Source organism: Parasteatoda tepidariorum, chromosome 7 (assembly GCF_982258835.1).
Source record: "Parasteatoda tepidariorum strain Cologne lab strain chromosome 7, Ptep-v5.0, whole genome shotgun sequence".
Lineage (NCBI taxonomy): Eukaryota > Metazoa > Arthropoda > Arachnida > Araneae > Theridiidae > Parasteatoda > Parasteatoda tepidariorum.
The window spans coordinates 18,239,200-18,258,853 of record NC_141761.1 but is presented as its reverse complement, the minus strand read 5'-3'; the positions used below and the strand labels follow the sequence as shown (position 1 = coordinate 18,258,853).

At 31.0% G+C, this 19,654-nt stretch overlaps 1 protein-coding gene across 5 annotated transcripts in view; it reads left to right on the top strand.

Annotated features, from left to right (window-relative positions):
* LOC107451619 (beta-1,4-glucuronyltransferase 1) overlaps window positions 1-19,654 on the top strand; it is an 80,658-nt gene that overhangs the window by 31,204 nt on the left and 29,800 nt on the right. For 2 of the 5 annotated variants that reach the window (XM_043051963.3, XM_043051962.3), the window contains exon 2: window positions 29-84. Coding sequence is in view for 1 of the 5 variants with exons in the window: in XM_043051959.3 (XP_042907893.2) it covers window positions 6,057-6,085 (29 nt within the window). In the remaining 4 variants the exon portion in view is untranslated. Of the gene's footprint in view, window positions 1-28; window positions 85-4,804; window positions 5,091-5,804; window positions 6,086-19,654 lie in introns of those variants that run through there. The other 3 variants (XM_043051961.3, XM_043051960.3, XM_043051959.3) reach the window with 3 other exon arrangements.

Below are 19,654 nucleotides of genomic sequence, written 5' to 3'. Positions count from 1 at the left end.
AATTTACTTTATTTATGTTTCTTTACAGATGAGACAAGAAATGTTGTGGTGACAAGCGCATCTTCCCATAAAGTATAATTCATTGTGAGTACTTTAATAAATTTAAACTTCTTTTTGCCCATTATTGATTTTGTATAAAACCGTGCTTAGATTTTTGAAGAGTCACTATATTTTTGATTCTAAAGGAATCACGCATAAAATTTTGAAGAAAAAAATTAATATTATCAATGATTTAAAAAAACTCTTATGTTACAATTACAATTGATATTTCGTATTATATTTCAGTTATTATTTTTATTGCTTGAATTATTGGTGGTTTCATGAATTTCAAATAGGAAACTTATTATTTTTCGTTTTTTTCCTAAAAAAATCACCTCAGTTAACAAAAATGTTATTAAAAAAATTACAAACAGTGAGCAGCTTGAAAATTCACGTTTTCCGACACTTCTGGAATTCTTCATGCTACAATTACGCTGCATTAAAATATCGAGAATTTATAGTACATTGTGTTAAAATATCGGAAAACATGTCTCAAGCTTCAAAAAAAAATGGTAGAAGAATAATTTGAATTGACGATGAAATACAACACAAAATTGTACAAAGAAAATATTAATTAAATGCACGATTAAAAACTCGCATGTCGTAATAAAATTTGGAAAAAAATCACGTCAAAACCCTCGTCTAAATCACGTGGAAAAACACAGCAATAGTTGCAAAATAAAAATCGCTTAAATTACGGTGAAATCAGCATGAATAAAGGGATTCAGTAAGTAATTATTTAAAAGCGTTATTTAAAATTCGCATGTCGATATATAATTCTGAATTTTTAAGACCACGTGGAAATGTAAAGCAATATCTGCTGGAAAATAGTTGAGAAATAAATTGGGTTTACGACGAAATCGGTACGAACAAAGCTCGTAACAAAAGAGATAATTTAAATGTGTCGTCATGATATCGAAGTAAGAATTTGGCATTTTCAAAATCACGTGGAAAAGAGCAAAAAAAAATTGCCTTTCAAAAAAAAAGTTTTTTTTTTCAAAAAAAAAAAAAAAAATCATTTCGTCTTACGGTGAAATCGGTGTAAATAAAGAAAGCCAAAAAATGCGCGATTAAAATATATAAAATAATAAATGCACGATTTAAAGTTCGCAAGTTGTAAATCGTATCAAATGTATCGGCATTTTTAAAAGTCCCGCAGTGGACTGGTCGTAAAGGCACGGTTCCTACTAGAACACTGAAGTAAAGCGTCACTGGCTGCGGTCAATAAGCGGGTGATTGACCACTTTGATCAGCCTACGTAGGGGCCGAGGGTGTGCGGTATCGGTCCTTGTTAAACTGTTCTACCGTAAATTGCTTCAAGCGCAGGTCGCCGGGCTACCAAAGCGGAGGAGCCATCCCCTCTGCTGAGGATTAAAATTATGATGGCATGTCTTCGGATCATCCTCGGGGATGTTTCCTAGACCGTCGCCAATAGCCCATTATGCAGATCTAGTGTGACGTAAATAAAATACCTATCTACTTTTAAAACCCACGTGGAAATTTGTAAATAAACTGCCAAAATAAAAGGATCGAAAAATTTCTTGGATTTAAGATTAAATGTGCAAACATAAAGCGAGACAAAAAGTGATTACTCAAATTCGAAATTCGCGTATCTTGATATCGCATTAGAAGTATATTGGTTTTTTTTAAAAACCATGCAAAATTCCGAAACAATTACGGCGGAAAAAGCGATCGAAAAATATAGATTTGCAATGGAATCTATGTAAATTGAACTCGTCAAAAAGTGATGACTCAAATGTGAAATTCAAAATTTTCGAATTTTTTTAATTTTTCAATTTTTTTTACTGTGGTTTTCAGTAGCTTTTGTGGGACGCACATCAACAGTCGACGGGCCGCAGTTTGTGTGCCCCTACTACAGTCTACTCTGGGGAAATATACTTATACCGCAATAATCTATATCTGTATAAAGAAAAGGTTAACAAAACTCTGGATAAAGTGCTTGATTTGTTTCTTTGCTGTTACTATGGTAATGAAATAATTGCAATAAAACATTTAAATAACTTCTATAAAATGAAAGTAGTATATGTTATGTATTGCTATGGTCCAAAGGTCAAAGATCAGGTCATGAGAGATGATCTTTTGAGTAGCTTTCTCCTTCTGTTGAATAAAAAATACTTGAGAGGATGGTATACCTAAGAAAATGGAAAATGTATCTATATTTTTTGGTTATACTACGGTAGTAACTTTTCATCTCAAATTCTCTTTCAAATCCACAAGTAGTCTAAAATTTTAAGCATCGAAAATATGTGTTCAGGCAAACCTAGAGTAGCCATGAAGTAAAAAATACCGTAAAGAAATTTTTCAAAATATTAAAATAAAAGCAAATTGTGAGAGAACTTAGGATTACGCAATGGGAAGTTCTCTTCCAAAAATATGCTTCTATTTTGATATTTTGAAAGAAATTTTTTCAACAATTGAAACTTCATGGTCTCTTCTAGGTTTTCCTGAAAGCACTTTTTCATATTTTAAAAATTTTAAATTAGTGGACTGATCGTTAAGACACGGTTCCCAGCAGATCACCGAAGTCGAGCATCACTGGCTGCGGTGAGTGTGCGGGTGGGTGACCACTTGGATCAGTCTGCGCAGTGTTTCCCAGACCGTCGCCAACAGCCCATTGTGCAGCTCTAGTGCGACGTAAATGAACTACAACAATTATTTATTTTTTGATAAATAAACAAAAAGACATTTCTAACGCATTGAAGGACCACCATGGCCAAGCAGTATCGCCCACTTGACGTTCTGAAGCGTGGATGTAGAGGATTCGAATCCCACAGAACCCTATGGTTGTAAATTATCGTTGTCCTTCATTAAATTGTTCTGTTCTGATATTTATTTATTTACCCATACGTAGGCAGGCTTGTGTACTCATTATAAAGAACAGCTTATAAGCTTTTATCAAAGATGCACAAATTAGAGAAAGGTATCATTAAGATATATCCAGGTTTATAGTTTGATTCGAACCTACTACCTGACGCCACAGTATTTTTTTTGTCTTTCGAGTGGGGGGTCCTTCCTTCTGTTCTACGTGTTTTGCTTTACCCATGGTTTATAAACCGTACTTAGTAATAAAAAGCACATAGGCTTGATTATGAATGTAATTAAATAAATAAGTTATGGGCGTCTCCCTAACCAAGGAGTCTCACCGTTACACCGAGCACTCTGTGATGTGGAGGTAGAGGATTCGAATCCCGTCGTATGTATGTACTTTTGTAACGTCATTCTCTAACTTGTGTCATCTGCTCTTCAACTTGACAAGGGCTAGTTAGCGGTACTTTGTGATGATCACACAGTCTGCATATGCGCTTGTAATAATAAATAAAACATCTGCATCAATAAATAAATAATTTATTGTAAGGGGACGTCCAAGTGGTACCACCGTTTTGCTAAACGCTCTATATCCTTGTATGTATCTTTGTGCTGTTCTTACACTGAATATGCGTTCATAAGCCGTTCGTTGTATCGAACACATACACCTGCATACGTACGTTTAACAATAAATAAATAAGCTAAATTAATAGATTTTGACGTCTGAAGAGTGTCAGTTCAAAGAGAAAAATTATTATACTTATCTAAATTCATTAATTTAAGGAAAACAATTACAATTATGTTACGGTTATTTTATATATAAGAGAAATATTTATTTAAATTTTTGTGTTTATTGCTTCTTTTTATAATTTGAGATGTATTAATTTTGAAATTCTAAACTGTTTTGGACGAGAATATCGCTCAAAAAGAATATTTATAAACTATGTTGCGTCCCGCAGTGGACTGATCGTTAAGACACGGTTCCCAGCAGATCACCGAAGTCAAGCATCACTGGCTACGGTCAGTGTGCGGGTGGGTGACCACTTGGATCAGTCTGCGTAGGGACCGAGGGTGTGCGGTATTGGTCCTCGTTAAACTGTGCTACCGTAATGTGCTCGACTTCGCGCGCTGGTCGTCGGGCTACCGAAGCGGGGGTGCCATCTCCTCCGCAGAGGATCGAAATTGTGATGGCATGTCTTCGGATCATCCTCCGGGATGTTTCCCAGACCGTCGCCAATAGCCCATTGTGCAGCTCTAGTGCGACGTAAATTAACAACAACAACAATCGTTGTATCGAACACATACACCTGCATACGTACGTTTATCAATAAATAAATAAACTAAATTACAGATTTTGACATCTAAAAAGTGTCCGTTCTATGTGAAAAAGGATTATACTTGTAAGTTTTCTTTATCTTAATTCATTTATTTAAGGAAAACAATTAGAATTATGTTTCGGTTATTTTATATATAAGAGTAATATTTATTTAAATTCTTGTGCTTATTGCTTCTTTTAATAATTTGAGATGTATTAATTTTGAAATTCTAAACTGTTTTGGACGAGAATATCGCTCAAACAAGAATATTTATAAACTATGTTGCAGTATCTGGTGAGCGAATGTTCCCGGTGGTTGGTGAACGAGCAGAGGGTAGTAACTCTTAACCTTTTTTTTTGATTGATTTATTGAAATTACATACATTTGCTGACTTGTGTGCTCAATATAGGCTTATAAGTAATTGTCAAGTAGAAAATACAGATAGAACAATTCAGAGAAAGACATCACAAAGAATACATCCAGGGTTACGCGGGATTCGAACCCGCTACCTCCACGCTTAACAGAGCGTTTGGACCGACGATACCGCTCGGCCAGGGAGGCCCCTTTTTTTTTGAATCTATCCGTGCATTTCTTATTTACTATTTTAAATTAACTTAACGAATTTCATGTTGATTGATCTCTTTGATTTATTAATTTTTTTAATCTGCTCGTTCACATAGTTTGAAAAACCTAACTTCAAAAAGAAGAAAAAAAATCTTTTGAAATTTTAAATTGTGTGTTACAAGCTCAAGCAATTCAGTGTAGCTTAAAATAACGATCAGTGTCCTAACCAATGCACGATTTAATTTTTTAAAATTATTGTAAACGCGCTATTCTTATTTTGTGTGCGATGATCTGGAGTTAAAAGTGATAGATCCAAATCAGAGAAGTTTCTACCGATCAACTTCAGTAAGTAATCGATCGTTCTATAGATTAAAGAAAGCAAAATGTCTGTTATAGACATTTTTCTAGGGGTTCTCATTTGGCCATTTCGATATTTCAATGCTCATAAAATTTCCATACATAATATTTTAAATGTTTACAACAATTTAGCGTAGGATTTCGAGTATTTAAACTTTCCTTCCATTTCTTTTAAATAGAGTCTATTTAATCATGTTATTGAATTTTTGTTAAGAAGTTTTAAACTATGTTAAATTCCTTTTCTATATTTTTTTTAAAAAATTCTTTTATGAACTATGTTAAAAAAATACATTCATTTATATAAGATTCCTTTTGGTGAAAGATATTTTATTGAGATACCTTATTGATATTTCATTAAATAAAACTTTTTTTTTATTAATTATAAATATACATCTTTATATCTAACACTAACGTGGTATTTTCTAGTTAAAGCTTGCAAAGTTAGTGACTTACTAACGATAAAATTATCTAAAGATCCTGCACTAATAATGGCAAAATGAGTAAAATTCGAACAAAATTATGTATAGTGCATTTCAGCCCTTGCAAATAGCAACTTGTCAAACTTTCTAATAGAGTTGATTTATTCTGTTTAATTCCTAATACAGAGAAAGTAATTCCAATTCAAAAGTTCTGTATTATGCGGTGCTGTCAACAACAACGGTAATTGCATTCTGTTTGCAATAAACTTTGCCTCTTGACAACAGTGCTGTTTTGATACCGAAGAAATAAACACATAGTTCTGTTTTGTTTAGGATCGATTTGTTTTCAACTACTAAATAAATCATTATTTACGAAATATTAAGTGCTTCGTAATTCATTCCTAAGTCACCCTCATTTTGTTAAAGAAATTGTTTGAAAGTTTGAGACAGTAGTTAACTAAGCCGTGTCGTTTTATTTGTACAGATTTAGTTTGTCGTTTTATTTGTATTGTCTAAAATTTAGAACACATTTTGAATGGAATGTAGAGGAATAAAACATTGCCGGTAAGTTTTTATTTTAAATCTTCATAGTTAGTTAGAACTTCTTCATTAGAGAACATTAATTCATACATAGTTTTAATTTGTTTGGATTCTTTGTTTTCAACTAATTCTTTTATTTCTAACTTTATTTCTGTAGTTAGAATGTATCATAAAAATTTAATTAATTTAAATATTTTCGATATCGTTGTTTTTAAAAGTTTGCAATAAATATTTGTATTTAAGGTAATGAATATTAGTGTGCTGATTTTATATTTAATAAATATCTAGAAAATTATATTTGTCACTATATAAAAAATTTGTAAGCTTCCCTGTTTTTTGGGTGTTTAATTTTACGGCACATTTTGTTTTACATTTCTTTTTTGCTGCGCAAAACGATAAGACTTAGAAACTTGAAATTACTAAGGGGTATAAAAACGACGAAATAAAAAAAATTAACCATTGATAATTTATTCAAGAATTATTAGCCGTTAAGACAAGTACAAAATACCATGTGGGATGCTCTACAGTCCGCAGAAATGCAATAGTAGAGTTGAACTTTGACCCTTTCAGCTATATATTTTCATTTATAAATCACTTCTATTTTTGAATTTAACTATAGTTTTTTTGGCGAAAATCTAATTCGTTTGAAAATTATTGAAATTTTAAGTGCTTATTTTGCCAAATTCTTTCCTCACATTTTGTTTTCTTTAAGTAATGGCCGTTGTAAAGACATTTTATTTATAAGCACTTTTATAAGCACTTTTTTATAAGCAAATAAAAAAATAAATTAAATAAGGAGTAGTGAGAGTGATTGTATGTTTTCAAATATAGAACTTAACGTTTAAATTGGAAATTCTAAAATGTATGAAAAAAGCTTGATTCAACAGAGATAAAAACAGTTTCCAATTTGAAATGCTATGTTATAAAGTTATTATTTATGGGTAAAATGAATTCTCATTTATTTCTTCCCATTATTATATAAACTTGGCTTATATTCTCCCAAAATTATTTTATTTTCAATTGCAACTGATTATCTTTCACATCCAGGTTCATTTCGTTACGATTAACATATTAACAAATTATTCTTATATATGATTATAATAATTATATATTTTATAACAAAACGATCGTTTTTTTTTCTGAATCGGAAGCAATTGAGTTGGCGAGTAGTGTGAATTTGGGTGGAGTATCCGAGTGATTTAAATAATAATAAATAAGCAAAGATAATAATAAATAAAAAAAAAGATAATATAAGCAAAAATAATAATAAATAAAAAATTTATTTATTTTTTAAAAATGAGCAAATTAAACCAAATGAGAAAACAGAAACGTTTTGGTATGAAAGAAAAAAACACAATACTTACGTCAATATAAAACACATTACACATTTTTTGTTTGTACTGAGTTGCAATTTATGCTGATAGAATAATGTTCTCAAATATATAAACTGTTGAGATGTGCAAAAATGAAACTGATATTTTAAAAACTTGACATTGGATATGATTAATTTATTGATATCATAGGGGGAGGAAGGAAGTGAAAATAAAATTGATTCCACTATTCAGCAGGGTCATCAATAAAATAGAATTTTTTTTTAATTGCGATGAATTAAAACACACCTGTCTTCCTTTTAGATTTCGAAACAATGTAGTTTGCCCCCGAGCTTCCGCATTTTGATCATGATTTACGTTCCAATTGTGTGGCAATATGCCAGGCAGGCGATTCGATTGTTTTGCTTTATGTTCTGATGGCATGTTGGCGAATGGTAATGGGTTTTTACCCTAAGAGTGGAATGTTGTTTTGATGTCATAAATCTGTTTCTAATGTCTGTCTAAATTTTATATGTTGGTATAAAGTCCTAGACCGCATTAGAATAGTTTATTAAAAAATGTTGCTTGTTTTGATGTTGCCATCGATATTTCCAATCACGCTATTTTACAGAAATAAAAAAGATCGAAATTAAATGAAAAAAATATTTAAATTTAGAGCTTTATCATAGTTTCATTCCTTATACCTTTCAAAAATACTTTCTTTTCGTAGAATGCTATATTCGATCATATTTTAAACCCAATAAAACTAAATAAATAATACTCAAATCGAACTTTTGAAATAATAAGATTTATATACAAACACTCATAACTAGAGCCCGGATTTTGATGACCTAAAAAATCTCAACTAATGCCCTTAAAAAGTGCAAAAAATGCCCTTAAAAATGCAAAAATTGCGCGAAAAATGCCTTAAATAAAGTAAAAATATTGAATTAAAAAAATGTTTTGCTCTTTAAAATTATTATGAGTCATTTAAAAGATATAAAGCAATGCAATACTTGTTCTACGCTCATTAAAGTTTGAAAAATATGTTTTATATCCTAAAATAACAAAAAAAAGGAAAATATATTGACACCAAAATATTTTTATTTTGTATAGAAACTTTAATGGATATAACAACTTCCATCTCATAATATTACTAAATATCAGAATTACATTGGATTATTAAATGTTTTTTGATAATTTGAAATGTAAACGAGCGTCTCTTGTCTGAAAGTAAATTTTCATTCCTTAAAAAGCTTCTTTCAACGTCTACTGATGTTATAGGTGCGTACTTGAAAAAGACGATCTTACTTACTGACAATTCTTCTTCAATTTGAAAAGATGTTGCTTCACCTGTTAATATCCTATAGATTTTCTTTATTGTTTGGAAGCCAGTGTAATAATGAAAATTGATAAAAAATAATAAAAATTGTAAAAAATTAACAGAAAACTTTAAAAAATGCATTAAAATGCAAAATACGCCCCATAATTTCAAGAAAAATGCCCTATAAATCTAAAAAAATGCTCTAAAAGACAAAAAATGTTCAAAAATGCCAAAAAATGCAAATGTCATCAAAATACGGGCCTTACTCATAACCTATCACACCGTAAACTTTGAGCTAAAAATGTCAAATAAACAATTGTTACTTAAACTTACACAACCTGTCACCAACATTGTAAAGTTATTTAATTCTCAAATATTTAAATTACCCAGTGCTTAATAGTGAACTTCTTCAAACCTAAGAGGTTAAGGAATGTAAAAAAATATTTTAATCACAACAATAAAGAATTGCAACGATTGTAAAAGTAGTCATAAATCTGACATATTTATATGAAAGCATTTTAGAAATGACATCATGTAGCAAGAGTTGAAGTTCTTGATATTTGATAAGGTTGGAGTAATCTTGAACCCTTTTAGAACTGGAGGGTATCTTTTTTTTTATAGAAATAATGCTTTCATTTCTCCTCGTTTTTATATACGAAGCTTTTTATGCGGCTTTTTAGAGAAATGCGAAACTGCAATAAAAAAGATAGCAGTTTGCATTTATCGGATCTTAAATTTTAAGTGATCTGCGCGCTCAAGTTTGATACTGGTGTTCTTCTCTTTCATATGTTCCAGAGACTATATATATATATATATATATATATATATATATATATATATATATATATATATATATATATATATATATATATATATATATATATATATATATATATATATATATAATTAATTAGTCCCAGTTTTGGTTGCGCTGATGGTTATTATTGGTTTGTCCCGTTTTAGTCTCTGGTCTTGTGATTGACATAATTGGCACGTAAGCGTGTAATTTTTTTTCTTTAAAAACTATCACTAAGTTGACGATTGTAGAAAATTAACATTTTCTTTTTTTCAATAAATCAATTTCTTTTATAAAACATAAATTTAATTTAACTATTAAGCATAAATTGGCTTATTGGGTATTAATAATCGGTGGTTACTATTATAACAATTATTAGATTATATTAGGTAAAAAAAGAGTAAGGAATACCAAGCAAGAAGTGTTCAGTGGCATGTAAAAGTCACCGGTCAGAATATTTCTTGACATTTTTAAGCGTTTGGCTGTTTAAACGAGTGAGAAACAATAAATTTTTAGTATATATATTCATTATAACCAAACTCAATATCACATAAAAGATTTGAAAATATAAAAAAACTAAAAGTGAACAAAAATATTTTCGTGTTTAAGAACATCTAGACTGATAATAATTTTAATTTAAATTAAGTTTCTTTTAAATTTTGTTAAAAACTTAATATACCAAAAAAAAAATGATACCATTAATACTTAGTAGCCATGTCCTTTTCAGCAATCACATCATCCCAACGACTTGGCATGCAATTTGTTAATAGTTATGCTTTTAAAAAGTGTTTTCTATCAAACTTAATAATTTAAAATCAACTGTAATTGAAATTAAAAAAATAAGTTTTGCACTGAAAAACAAAATTGAGGGAGAAAAGGAACTAATTCGTTGAAGAGGAACGTTAAAAATCCTCAGAGTATTATGATTGACGCCAATGATAATAAATTATGTTTATAGTTACTAATTGAAGTAAAATAATGAGCTGTGTACTAAAAGGCAAAATTAAAGGAGAAATGGTACAAATACGTTTCGAGGAGAGTAAAAAATCAACAAACTATTATTGGCGTTTAAGATGCTTAATTAATCTTGATAATAGGTACTCAAACCTCAGAGAATTTTTTAAAACTAGGAGGCTTCGCCCCCTGCTCGCTGGAGCTCGCCAACCCACGGAATTGCTTTCGTAGTTCATTTCGGATTGCTTCGTAATCCAATGCTCGCTTTGCTCGCTCATTGGATACGTTCTTAACGTCTAGCTTTTGTATACTTTTTTGAATACTGTAGTTCCGAAAACTTTTCACTGCAGAAAATTCTAAACCTGTACATTTCAATATTATCTGGGCATTTGGCGATACAACACTTATAGAATTGAAGGATTTGTTACGTCAAGCGCTCAGGTATCATAATTTTGATCTAGTTGCGCTTCTATGTCATTTTGATTTATGTTGGTAAGTTGACTTTCAAAAAATTGTATGGCTGGCAACCGCATTCTTCTTTTTTAAGTTGTTTATTTTTATTTCTTTTAGAATTCGTTATTTTTTTTAGCGAAATGTTTTTTAACCTAACAGAATTGGGTATAATATAGCCTACGTCACAGGTTGTGTTGTTCCTACTAAATTTAACCCATGAACGACATTTTCTGCGAGCCTAACTTCAAGCCACAAATAAACAAACGAAGTGTTCGATCGTTTAAATAGCTGCTCGCCAGATTTTATTGCATTATAAAGAAAGGTTATTGAAACTACATACAACTAAATAAACAGCAACAACTAAAACAAATAACAACAACTACTAATAACAATAACTAAATAAACAACTAAATTCCATTCGTTTAGCATTGCGTCATATGTTGTTCCTACTAAATCGAAGTAGTTGTGTTTTTTTCATATTATACCCAATTCTTTGCCGACTGTTCTCTGTATATATGAAGAAAATAAAGTAAATATTTAAGTATTGTGAAAAGAATCTTATTTAGTTGTACAAAGTACTTCTTTAAAAATGAAAACTGTTGCCACCGGCGGAAAAGAAATACAGCCAAAATTTGGGAGCCACGTAAGAGAATTATATATATTAGATTAGTTTGTAAAATTGTATACTTTTAAAAAGTTAGCCATACACAGTGTACCCTTTCGTGAACACTAATATATGAGCAATTTTTTTTATTACATAGAATAATATTAACAAAATAAATACAAAAAACGGAGGTAAGGAGAGTTAAAAGCGTGATTATAAAACAAACTTTAAAAAATAAGCATAACAGATATGTTTTGACAAAGGAAAAAGAAAACTAATTGCTTTTAATGTCAGATCTATAAATTAGTATGCTTAAAAGTACAGTTTTTGCGATGGAAATAATGGTAATATTTAACAAATATGATTACTTATTATGCAGCTATTTGTTTAAACTCGAATTGTAATATATTCTCCACTAGCCAACATGATTATACCTAAGACATTATTCACGTCAATTTACTCGATAACTAATAACTTTTACTCGATAATAATTATAATTTAGATCTGATTTAGATGTGAAGTAGTGATTAGGGATGTCTTTATTCATATCAACTTAAGTTTCACTCAGTCTAAATGCTATTTTCTTTGTCTATTTGTTGTAATTTAGTTATCAACACAAGCTGGGTTTCTCAGTTAAAGGGTTCGACCAGTCTTCATTTAAATAATCTGAATGTAATATTTACATGGACGCACCTTACATATAATTATCAATGAAATGAACTCCGTGTTTTACATTACGCAGAAATAGGTGTTTTTAGAGAAGATAATTTCGACACGAAATTATCTTTTCGTCCGATATGCAAAAATCGAATTTCAATACTATTTGGTACTTACACCTTTCGGGTCATTATCACAATGCGTGCGTGAGGTATCTATATTAGTATGTTGGGTGCTTATTACTGCAGCAGCTATTACCATAATCACAATGCCAGTAGTACCTATTGTGACAGTTACTTAAGCATCCCTGGCGTTAATAATAGTATAGCGATTTTTTTATGGCTACGAAACACGGCTTAATGCCTACAATTTTTTATTTTGGCATTTAAAAAAATATCTATGCAGTGCAAAACTTAGTTATGTTCAATCCATTAAAATTTGAAAATAAATGTTTGACTTGTAAATGAATTATGTTAAAAATAAATATAATAATAATTTTATTTTAATTTAATAAATTTTTAATAATTTTATCAACGCTATTTGTTACTTTTCGATAAGTCGAGCGCAATTGGAAAGTCGCCAAATAATGTAGACCTGCAACTTTTTTTTTAATTTTCTTTATTTTACTTATTTTTTTAAACACGTAAAAATTAAATAAAACTAGTGGGCTGCGCTCCCTGCTCGCTAACGCTCGCCAACCCCCGAAAATTGCTACGCAATCTTATATGGTTTGCTTCGCATACCAAGCTCGCTTCGCTCGCTACTATCTTAGGTACATTCAAATGCACAAAATTCTAAGGATTCAAATCAATCATTCAAATCCATATAACAACTTTTTTTTTAAAAAAAAATACATCTTTTTAGTAAATACTAAGCCATTAAAATAAATTTGAATTCAAATAAAGACTCATTGACTGAGACTCATTTTTCAATGAATAACTAATAACAATAATAAAGCAAATAAATTCGTGATATAAATCAAAGATCGTCAAATAAATTCGTAATATGTAAATTCGTGACGTTTTCGAAAAAATACTAAAATAGAGATCTATCGACAAAGACTACTCACTTCTGCCTAGCTTAATAGTATGAGATTGCCGCAGCTGAATTGTTATTTCAGTTTCCGTTTTTAAAAGCGCTATATGTTGAGCCACCTCAGCTAGATTTGGCATGTGGCATTTTTAGCAGAAATCATTGGTCGATTTTCTAGCGTTGCCATTCGGGAAGTTGTAATGAGGCTTTTTTTTGTCGCCGTGTAAGAGAAATATATATATATATATATATATATAGATATAGATATAGATATAGATATAGATATATAGATATAGATAGATAGATATATATAGATAGATATATATAGATAGATATATATAGATAGATATATATAGATAGATAGAAAAATTGAAATGTAAAAAGTGGAAAAAAATAGTTGAATTTTCTTGCACCCGGCTAACCAAAAAGTACCCACTATTTCTATTGAAGAAAGAATAAAAAATATTTTGTACTACGTGAAATTACATTAAGGTATAATTGCGGAGCTACATTTTAGTGAATCTGAGTAAATAAGGATTAAAATGTATACGTTGAAAACAATAAATGAAAATTCTGCCTAGTCTTTATTTCTTGTTTGCAAGCATCCATTTGACAAAAATTGTTAATTCCTAACACTAATTTAAACTGATTTTGTCTTTACGTTTGTACTTTTGTTGTTGTAATTTACTGCAAAAAGTAATGCTTTCTAATCATTATTCGTTGACTTTTCGTCGCCAAATGCAACTGAAACCCCAAACACACTAAGATTGTTTTTTAGTATCTTCAGCCAAGAATCTAGAAATGCAAAATTTTAAAGTTCGTCTCTATAAATGAATGCTACTAAGTTAAATATGACTCAATAAGATCTTCCCGTGGGAAATTTAAAGCTTTACTAATAAATATTATCCTTTTTACTCTAGAATTCTTCCCAAATTTCAATTTTTATATAGTTTATGTGAGTAAGATTTGATGACGTTCATTGAAAATAGTTAAAACAAACTGCGTTTGTGAGATGTAAGAAAAAGAAATATTCTAAAACTTTCGACTTTTTATATTACATCTGTCCTCCTACTAATATTAAATTCCGAGCAGAAACTATCAATACATTAATTATTAGTTTAATTATGGATTGTTATTAAATAAAAATAAGTTATAAACTACACGAATATAATGTACTGAGATATTAAGTTTTAGTGTTGATTGTTTCACTGCTTCAAGAATATATATGTCACACGTGATTCCTCGCGAAACGTGAGAAATTTAACAGCTGCATGTCGTAAAAGTCACAGCCTCAGGGTGAGATGAAACAAGACATATTATTCACGGTTTAATAATTTATTATTCATTCAAAAAGAAGACAACAAAACAAGAGGGAAAACAAAAGGACAACCTGCATTCAAATCTCATTTTTATTTCCTCTACATCAGCGTGAAACACAAAAGATTGCTATACGAAATATTTTTTACCGTTGTTCCGTGTTTGTTATTTAGACACATTTCATATATTGCCATGCCACAATATTCAATTCGACAGAACAGATATTACGAACGATAAGTTTCAAGATCTTCAATATCGTGTAAATCTTTGCTCCATTTTGTCCCTATTTTATTTTACATATTCTCTTCAAATACAATCGTAACTTTAAAAAAAATTTTCGAAGGTCCTGCCTTCTTATGAAATACGGCATTTTTGTGACAGGCCAGCGTGGGTCTTTACCTTCTTTAGAAAAATTTTTTTGTGGCCTTTTTTTTTTTTTTTTTAAAGGGAATGGGACTGAGAACTTTCAAGGCAGTTCTGTTCGAGTCCATTTTTAGCGGATGACTTACCCATCTCGTTCTGTTTAGTCTGATTGATTTTATGATGCCATTATTTTTATGTAACTTGTATAATTCGAAGTTGTATCGTTTCCTCCGTACAACATTGTCCCAAATTCCGCTGAAAGATAGTTCTTAGAACGCTTCTTTCAAATATCGAGACAGCGTTTTCATCGTTTGTTGTGAGGGTCCGTGTTTCCGAAGCATATGTTAAAACTAATATGGTGATTATAGAACATGTGATTATAGAACATGTGATTATAGAACATGTGACTATAGAACATGTGAATAACATGGTGATTATAGAACTGTTGTGACTCTGAAACAGTTATACAGTTCTTCTGGTTAAGTTTTGTCCGCCTATAGCATTCGCCCTCTATGCTATAGGCGGATTTATAGCGAAATGTCAATTTGAAGAAAAGCTGAAGTTTTGTGAAAATTAAAGATGTTTTTAATCCAATTTTTCAGTACTTAAAATGCAACTTCAAAGCTGCATTGTTTGGGATCATGAAAAATGCTGAAAGGGAGAATTATTCATTAATTATAGTAACTTTTATTTGAATTAAATATTCCCGTTTAATCGACAATTTTTTAAATAGTTTAATACATATATATTAATTTTTTAATTTTTAATATAAAATTTTTTTTTTGGAGTTTAGCCATACCTTTATGACAGACAGATGTCTTAAAAACAAAGCTTTGTTTTAGAATGGATGTACTTTTTTCCCGCAATCTTGGATTTTCAATTAAATTTTAATTTTCGTCTTCTTATTGTTTTTTATTCTTCACAAATTTTTACTGATAAGAGAAGCATTCGAACAGAACACTATTATTCGAAAAAAGGAGAAATCGATAAATTTTAATAGGTTGGCGAAACTATTCTCTTAATGCAAAATTCGCAACAATAATATTTTCAAAAATCCAAAAACGTATATATTAATAAGGCTACCTTTTTGAAAACGTATGTATTTTATAATTTTGTAACTAATTAAAATTCAAATATATTTTAGAATAACGTCCACTCCTCCAGTCGGTCGACTACTTCGTATTTTTCATATTTTTCAAAAGATACTGTCAACAATCATTGGTTTATTAAAAATGAACTAAAAATAATTAAATTAATAAAAGAACGCGATACATTTTATCCTTCTTACATTCCTCTAACGGCTGGTTTCGGTTTCGAGTAAAAAAAGAGGCCTCTTGAGAGGTATCTCTTATAAAAATATCGCTAAAAAAATAGCTGATTTATGAATGTTTTGAGAAAAGTCACGCTCGTCCTTAAGAAATCTGCGTGATTTTCTGAAAAAAAGATTTTGATAAAAGAGCTTATTGGATTTTGTTGTTTATTTTTAGACCAGTTCAGTGTTTATGTACGAGGCCTGTCTAAAAAGTATCCGACCTTAATTTTTCCCGCGCTAAGTAATTATTCTAAAGCGGCACCATCGTGCACGGTGGAAGGAGGAACCTTAATGCACATGCTTGATTTTTTTCACCGCGTTCGGTTGTGCCAGTCGCTGGCTGGTGGTCGCCAAGTAAGGTGCTGTTCGTAGTGTTCGTCGGATTTAGTTTTCTCGTAAGATGACTAAACAAATTGAGCAAAGATATTACATCAAATTCTGTCAAAAGCTTGGTGATTCTCAAAGCCAAACAATTCGTAAGATTCAGCAGGTGTTTGGAGAAGAAGCGATGGGTGTAACACAAATTAAGGAGTGGTTCATCCGATTCAAAGATGGCCGCACATCAGCGGAGAGTGAGTAGCGTTGTGGCAGACCCCAAACAGCTCAGAGTGCAGCTAATGTTGAGAGGTTGCGAAATTTGGTGATGGCAGATCGTCATTTGACAGTGTGGGAGATTGCAGAAGAGGTTGGAGAGAGTAGAGATTCTGCACAAGCAATTTTGCGTGAAGATTTGAACATGAACCGAGTAGCTGCGAAATTCATACCCAAGTTGTTGTCCCTGGAACAAAAAGACCTCCGTTTTGACGTTGCACAGGACCTTCTGGACACCGCCAACACTGATCCTGGGTTTCTGAATACCGTGAGAACTGGAGATGAGTCATGGGTGTACGGGTACGACCTAGAAACAAAAAGACAGTCGTCGCAATGGAAGCATCCCGATTCTCCAAAGCCGAAGAAAGCGCAGCAGGTGCGAAGCAAAATCAAGGTGATGCTGACTGTTTTCTTGATGTCCGTGGAATTGTGCATCACGAATACGCACATTAAGGACAAACAGTGACAAAGGAGTACTATCAAGATGTTCTCCGGCGACTCCGTGAGGCAGTTCGGCGCAAAAGACCAGACTTGTGGAAGGCGAGCAACTGGCACTTGCATCATGCAACGCCTCTGCACATTCATCCCAATTGATCCACACTTTCTTAGCCAAACATGGAATTACAACCATTCGCCAACCTCCCTACTCTTCAGACCTGGCTCCTTGCGACTTCTGGTTGTTTCCAAAATTGAAGACGCCGCTGAAAGGATCCCGTTTTGAGAGTAAAGAAGAGATAATGCGGAACGCGACGACGGAGCTGAACACCATTCCAAAAGAAGACTTCCAGAGGTGTTTCCACCAGTCGAAGGATCGGTGGGCTAAGTGTGTGGAAGCACAAGGGGCCTACTTTGAAGGGGATTAGGGTCCCAACTCCATCAGATATTTGAAATATTTTTTCTGGCCAAAGGTCGGATACTTTTCAGACAGGCCTCGTATAATTATAAAGAAATTTGTGTTCTATCTGCTATAGTCAGTACAAATTTCCACCGTATTCAAAACATAAATAAATATTGCAAAAGCAGCATTCATGGAATAATTTTATTTTTACTATAAAGTCTAGGCATCGGTTTATTGCAATGTAGGTAATTTATAACCATTGTTGCGAATAGTTTACAAATTTACGCTTCAAATCCTACATGTTTTGTGGCTATAAGAAATCTCTGTGAATGCCATTGTGTAATATGCCATTTACTGTGGTGCTGACTAAATGTCACATGATTTAATTTAATTGCAAAGAAGAAACAAAACACAATATGAGTCCCATATAAACTTTTTAGAAACATAGAAGATCTTCAAATATTTTCTATCTGTGAATTATCATAGAAGATTTGTTCAAATATATCGGTAATCAATATAATTTTAACAATAAAAGAAATCGCACAGCAAGTAGAAATTATTTTTTTCGGGGGGAATTTAATAGGAATTACTTTTTATAGCTGTTAATTTTTTATTAAAAAAATCTGCATAATATATTTTCCATAAAAAGTAATTAAAAATTGGACTTTTCAATTATTTTTTTTCTACAAGAATAATAAGAATTCAAAATGTGATGATTATGGAACGACAGCTTCATTGTCAGTGCAATATTGCAAACGAATAGTTCCTACCAATGTTTAGTTAGGTTGAGTGAGTTTGAAGCTAGATGAGTCACTCTCGATTCCCGATTAACCTCGATTTCGGAGTTGTGTTATACAGGATTGTAGAAAAACAGCAAGGAATAATAGCCGAACACTCTCGGTTGCTGGGTTGATAGATAAATCATTGAAAAAGGATTAATCGATCAACGACAACATTACGTTACGTGCATTCTGAAAGAATCATTATGAACACGTGTACGAATAAAAAAGTCAAGACTGGCAAGCGATTTAAAAATTCTACTATTTAATAATTCTTTAAGTTATTTTGAGGATACATTATTTATGGAATACTCTGAGATTTTTTTTGGAGTTGGAAGTTTTGTGAAAACGTTAAAGGTTCGCTTATTTAAAAATACAATTGCATCAATTCGTGTTCCTTGTATTGTTGATGATGTTGAGATGAGAATGGATATGAATCTGCTCATTAGCCCAATTCTAGATTGTAAGATTCTGATTGATTTAGGATAGAAAGAAAGTTATAATCTTTTGAATTATTTTTGTTAAGAAATTTGCGTAAGTGCATATTAACACGCATGAAAAATAGTGAACTATTTTTAAGGCATTCTGTCAAAAATCTGTCTCTGACTTTAGCATCCTTGGATGATAATAATGGCTGCCTTTTTTAAAATGCTACGAGGCACTAAAATTTTCGCAAAAAAATTCTGCACTTTACCATGGCTCGAAAATTATATTTAGAAGCCTCAATGTGTGTCCATTTCATTCAAATATTTATTTCATTTTCGATAATGATTCTAGAAACATTCCTAAACATTAAATGCTGTCTACAAACATTAAAAAGCTGTTTGTTGGTTACCCTTAAATAATTCTTTTTAAATTTTGTTTTACTATAAAAATAGATTTAATGTGAAAATTAGAAAAAAATAAACGAATTATACATGTGTTATAGGTTTCTTGTTAATTCTTATTAGAAGTGTTAACAATAGAGTTAATAAAAATATGTTACTAACCTTAGGTTCTATATTTTATATATTATCATATTCATATTATTCGAATCACATACTATGGGAAGATTATTCTTTACGAAATAGAGACGCATGTTTGATTCATTGGTTTTACTCTTTAACGTTAATGAATCCATTAATTCTTTACTTAGTGTTAATTTTGCATATAATATGCATAAGAATATACGTATCCATATCAAGAACTAAATAAATTAAAGTAGTAACTGAATACCCAAGTGTCTTCAAAACATGTTTGGAATACGAATCGAGTCATTCATTT